The sequence below is a fragment of the Sorex fumeus genome, unplaced genomic scaffold, assembly GCF_029834395.1.
Source record: "Sorex fumeus unplaced genomic scaffold, SorFum_2.1 ptg000013l, whole genome shotgun sequence".
Taxonomy (NCBI): Eukaryota; Metazoa; Chordata; class Mammalia; order Eulipotyphla; family Soricidae; genus Sorex; species Sorex fumeus.
In genome coordinates, this window is record NW_026606070.1 from 12,259,527 (window position 1) to 12,265,770 (window position 6,244).

Below are 6,244 nucleotides of genomic sequence, written 5' to 3' on the forward strand. Positions count from 1 at the left end.
TTTGTGAACCCCAGGGAACAGCAGACGAAAGAGCGCCCCTCATACGAGCCTAACCAGGCCCTGAGCTGCTGAAGGAACCTCACGAGCTGTCCTGCTCTGCATCGTGACGAGGAGGAGTCATCCAGCCTGACAGGCCTGTGACCTGCCGTCGAAAGGAGGGAGAAGACGGTGCTTGCTAGGATAAGAGCATTCTGGCCGGAGATTAAAGAACAGACCGATGCGAATGGCCAAAAGGCCTCATAGAATCCCATGGCCCCTGACAAGTTGTTTCGTATCTCGTGTGTCGGGCAAGTATTTAATAAACTCCTAGATAGTCCTTTTTGTTGTTGTTGGAAACCCCAGACTTTTCTGAGCACTGTTGTGGTTCTAAGGTCTCTGCATCACTTGTTCATGTAACCTCGCTCAGTATGTCTCATTCACCAGATGTTATGCCCTCCCCACCTCCCCGCCCAGTGCATACAAACCACTCTATGTTGTATCTCACTCATTTCTTCCATGCACACTCCACCAGAGTTCGGAACCCAGGGTAAAATGGCAGCCTCTTTGATATATTGTTCCCATGCATCTAGCTTCCTCTTTGAAAAGTTCATTTGCATTTCATGCTAAACTCCAGTTCATAATTCCTTTGAGGAGATAATCAGGTGATCTCATCTGGGTAGGAATCAGCTGGGTGAAGTATGTGGTTGGGTGGAGCCTGTGAACTGTTGGGTTACACTTGAGGGTTATTGTACTTTTTTGACTTGAGAGTAAATAATGGTCAGGACAACATATGCTAACATACTGTGGAACTAACTGCTCTTGTGAATAGTAACTGTTGTTTTTTTTGGAGGGGGAGGTGGGGATTGGAGGGTTTTTTGGTCAAAGCTACATTTGGAAAGGTTTATCTGGGATAATGTCCTCAGTAACTGATTTTTCCTGTCTTAAAATATATACACGTGTATTAATTACAATGCTATGGAGTGATTATTTGTAAAAATTATTTACAAGTATGAAAAGAACATCTATCTACAGCCTGTGGTATCTGTATGTTTCAGGAAGTTTGACTGCATTAAAGTGTTCTGGGGCAGTTGTCCCTTGGTAAGTTTGTCATTGTTTTTGTAAGTTCTTCTTTCCTCATATTTAGTTCCTTCCAGTGTTTGGAGGCTCAGTGTCACTCAGAAGGGCAGAAGAATGTGCGCTACTCATCCTGGGATGATCATTGCGTCCAGAATGAAGTTTCTGAAAATATGCACAGAAAGTGCTTTAAGAAAAGGCCTTTCAGACTGAAGCAGAGCTTCAATATCTTGACAAGGCCTCTGGTTTTCAGTGCGACCTAAACCATCGTGTCACTGAATTCAAGTATATTTAAGGGCATTTTCTTTCTCAAAGTTCAGCTATTTAGTTTTGACTGAGAAACTTATGCAGTTATCTGACAAAGTATTCATAGAATCAATTCATTCATTCATTCATTCATCATCCTGTTATTCGTCGATTGCCTCGAGCAGGCCCCAGTAACGTCTCTTTCATCCTAGCCCTGAGATTATATTCAAGGCTCTTTAGGAGAATGAGACCCATCATTGTTACTGGTATAGAATCAATAACTATATTAATTCTTTAAAACGTAATTCTGGGGGTGCCAGAGCAAGCTAAATTTCAGTGTAAGTGGAAAATAAAAAAAAGGGCTTTTCACTTACATAGCTTCTAATTTTTATGAGTTTATTTGACCCAATTTTCTCTTTCTCTACAAGAAAGCCGCAAAAGCAACATGTCATATTTTTCTTCCTAAAGAGGGAGTTAATTTAGCTCTCAACTTATATAAAAATTGAGATCGAACTGGTCAGGATGTAATTCAGTAGAAGTGTATTTGTCTTACATGTATGGGGCCAGGGACCCCGACCCTGAACCCCTCCCAATAAGGTAAAACCAATAGATGGATCCCAAATCACCAAAAGGTAAAAACTAAATTTAAAATGATCTTCAAAATCTTCAATAATGCCAAATATATTGACTTTTAAAAACTTCCTCGAATTTAGGTAAATGGCAGTTTATTCTTCTATGCATACTTTTATCCCTACTGATAAATGATAAAGTTAGTGCATAGTCATTGAGTTCATGCTTTTGCCATTTGTGAAAAAGAATTTTTTAATATTTTGATAGCATTCCTTAATGAGGCTCCCCCTTTAGATAGAATCTTGCACAAGCAGAGACCAAAATCGTGTTATCTTCATGTTTGAATGATTCTCGGAAACTATTTGGCTTTAAATCACATTTGATGTTTCCAATCTAAAATATCTATGACAAACTCATAATGTACAGTCAAATTCATATGCTACTATAGATTAGTTATGCCAGATAGATGTGACTATTTGGTATTATAGGTTGAAAATAAAGTATCTCTCCTGTTCATTTTTTTTTCTTTTGAGCCAGTATCCTAGAAGATCTTTGTGATTGTGAGCATTGTCAATCATAGAATATGGGCATCCTGTGTAATGAGTGCACACCTTAGGGGGAATGAAGTTAAAGTCAAGGTATTTGCCTCTCTCAGAGAAATATGAACACAGGACAGGAAATGGGCTTTGCGCCTTTCAACTCCAGGTTTTCCCACTTACCTTCTGTTTCCTTGTGCTCTCGAACAAACACTAATCCACTAATGGTTATGTGGATCAAGTACTACACTAGCCCCTATCGGGGTTTCTACATAAGCCACGCTAATTTTTTACTTAGATTGCTTGAGATAACAAAGTCTGCAAAAGTTGGCCGAGGCACTTGGCTCTCTGGGAATTATTATGGAAATGAATGTTTGTATGTTAAAGAGAATACCAACCAGAATGCTCATTATGTAGTTTATGCAGTTGGTTCGGTTCATGTGATTCCCGTTATATGTATTTCTACCATTTGCAAAAGTTTTTGGTAATAAAACAAAAAACATGTTTATATGAAGTTGTACTGGAGGTCGTATGTCATCAAATGTCTAGCTATTGATGAAGTTTTATTTCAAAGATATCTTTAGTCCTCTGGACAGATGCAAGCATGAGTTACACCCCTTGAGCCACTTCCTGCCTCAGTCTAGCTGTTTCAGCTATGGGCAGTCTGGCAAGTTAACATCAAGTAGGTCCCACAGAACTTTGCTGCCCCAGGACATACCCTGAGCACTGGAAGGCCATCAGGAGCAGGAAGGGGGGAGGGTTTGAGGGGCAGGGTAGGGACTAATACAACCAGATATTGTTACATGACCAAAGCAGGTAGGAGTCAGCTGAGCGAGGGACAGTTTCCAAGCTGTCCTCACAGTTCCTTAGGCTGGAGAGTCCACAATAGAAACTGCTGTCCACAATGGTTTCTTCACTCCCTGCCCTGTCTCCACCTCTTCTCCTCATCTCTCCTCCATTCCAATCTCCCTACTTCAAAACACCCTTACTTAGGTTTTCAAAATAAAGGCAAACTGAAATGCAGGCAAATCCACCCTAAGAGACAGATGGATCAGAGAGCATTGGACTTGGGCAAAAATTATTAATCTAGACATTTAGATTAAAAGTTTGCCCATCCCAATGAAATTGTACCTCTTTTGGTTTTCTCTTCAGTTAATATAAAAAAATGACTTATTATGCACAGGTTATGTTCAGCAAGATCTGAAAACATAAATACTACAGCGTTCTATTGTAGCATTATCCACTGACACAGTGGAAGGTGAAGATTTGGTTTGCTTTCCTACCTTCATTACACATGTGTTTTTCCCACCCCTCATCTTTAAACATTGTTATGATATCATTTTGGCTGATCAGAACATAAGTCACAGGCCCAGAGCAAAGGACCAAAAGGGACTGGAATGAGGAAAGAGAAAATGGTAAAAGATGACCCAAATCCAATGAAATAAATTCTAGAGATCAGCCTGCAGTTCTACCAGTGCCCAGTGTCCTTTGACATTTATTTCTGTTCCTGTGGCTAAGACCTCAGCCTCATCTTTGCTTCAACCTGTGAGTTCACTTTCTCCCCGTGGCTCTCATTTGGAAGATGGCACTAAGGCCAAGCATTATTGCATCTAATTTCTGAAGTCATAAATCTAGACCAGATTTTAAAATCTAGAAGCTACGGTGTTGCAAATGTCTTTTTTTTTTTTTGCATTGAGGACACTGATTCCTGTCTAGCATTATTTGCTTCTTAGGAATCCCAAATTTGATTTTCATTGGCCTATGTCATAAGAGAAACTCTGTGTATGTTTCTCAAATATATATAGAGAGAATCTGGAACTCTTCAATGCACCAATTTAATTATTTCAAATCAAGGAATAAGAGTGTGTACATATACATACATATATATATATTAAGGATTGACACATAGTATTAGGTACCAAGATATACACCCCTACCAAGTATGGTGTAAAGAGTGGTATAGAACAAAATTCAGACAAAAAGTGTAGATAAACACTGAACACATGCTAAAGATCCTACTTCTAGTAACTATATTCCTTTGTTTATTCAACTAATAATTTTTGTCTTTAACCACTTATTAAAGTATAAGTTATATATGATAACATTTACCCATTTTAAACAAAAAATCGTTTAAAAAATAAAATTACTGATTTGTGATGAAACTTTCATAAGGAATACTTATTTTTATTATTATAAATCACTTTAGTAAGTCCCTCTTACCACTAATTTATAGTAAATCATCAGGAGATTTCTACTCTTACCCCTAAACTGTCTCTATAGATTTGCCTTTGCAGTCATGTCATATAAATAGAATCACACAACATGCGGTATTGAAGCCCAGCTTATTTCTACATTATACTTTAAAATGTGTCCAGTATTCTTTATTTGAACCTCCTTAACTCAGGTGCAAAGGTTACTGGTGACTACAAAGAAATTTAAGAATCTTACGCTCTAGTGGGGGAAACATGCAATGACTAATCATAACTGTAAAATTTCAACTAAGTTTCATGATAGTCTGGTTGAATACTCTTGAGCAGCACCCTCTTGAGTCCAAGCATTGAACTGCTTGGCCCAGTACCCTGAAGTGCCTCTAACAAAATTACTTCCACCCTTGACTGAGTATCATGCTGCTTCAAAGTGGAGGCCCCTGGGTGAGTGTTCTGTTGTAGCATTATCCACTGACACAGTGGAAGGTGAAGATTTAGTTTGCTTTCCCACCTTGATTATACTTGTGTTTTTCTCCACCCCCTCCCATCTTTAAACATTGTTATGACATCATTTTGGCCAATCAGTTATTGACTGAAGTGGAAACTTTCCACAACTGAACCCTGTGGTATTCTTTTATTATCCTTGTGTTGCTTGCTTAGTTATTATCCTTTTATTACCCATTATGTCACTTGATTTGCCATGCATTTCCCCTCCCCGCCCCCCATTCTATCCAAAATCCTTGCTGGTTGTGTCTCTCAAAATTACCTGTTCTTCTGAAAAAGCCAATCCCAGAACTTCTGGGCCTGCGGTGATCTGTGCAGACTTTTCTCTCAACGTGAGGCATTTCTGCAAGCCAAAGAACCCTGCGTCTGCTCCCATGTGACAATGCTTTATTTTTGCAAAAACACTTTTTTAGTTCAAAGAAATTTTTTTTTAAAATTGAAGCGACATTGCTTTTATAGCAGTATATAAAGCAAGGGATGTGGGTAAAAGCACCCTAAGATTAGAAAAAAAAAAAGGAAATGCATACCTAAGGCAGAGATGCTGGCAAATGTGCATCTTCTGTGCCAAGTTATACCATTTTCCCAAACTGTCTCCCAAAACTCAATGCTAGGGTGGTGCCAAGGGGGTGAGCTGGGAGCTATTGATGCTCTTCTGATATCTTAGAATGGCCTTTGTTGCAATGGAGTGTCTTTTCCTAAGGCATCTAATTATGTTCTGGGCCAGGAATTCTGCAGTTAAATTCTGCAGCAGTTTTCTAGGCGCTCAGATTGGTCTTTTGTCTCAAGCGTCTCACACCCAGTTCTGATAGTTTTCTCCAAGGTGACATTACCAGGCTCCTCTATCTCTCGGTCTGCAACTTAACTTTGGGCACACAGCTTGGCACCTTTAATTAAACAATCTTCACTTGGCTCATCAGCGCCAAAGCCTAGTTCTGTGCTCATCTTAGAATCAAGAGTTTGGCTGAGGACTGGAGCATAAAGAAATGGTTGAACCCTGCCTTTTACCTAGCAAACACGCGTTTGCTACAATCATTATCTTTCAGTTTTTCCCAAAGGCCACCTACTTCCTGACTGCCTGGTCCTCTACTCATCCTTGAAAGCCAGGTTCAAAAGTGACCATCTTTCTTG

The 6,244-nt window shown here is 39.4% G+C and overlaps 1 protein-coding gene across 1 annotated transcript in view; it reads left to right on the forward strand.

Moving 5' to 3' along the window:
* Nucleotides 1–1,084, forward strand: part of SCARB2 (scavenger receptor class B member 2) — a 57,704-nt gene extending 56,620 nt beyond the window's left edge. Inside the window, exon 12 of the mRNA XM_056111154.1 lies at nt 15–1,084. Within this exon, the coding sequence (XP_055967129.1) occupies nt 15–53 (39 nt within the window). The 3' untranslated portion in view covers nt 54–1,084. The remainder of the gene's footprint in view (nt 1–14) is intronic.
* The last annotated feature ends 5,160 nt before the right edge of the window (nt 1,085–6,244 follow it).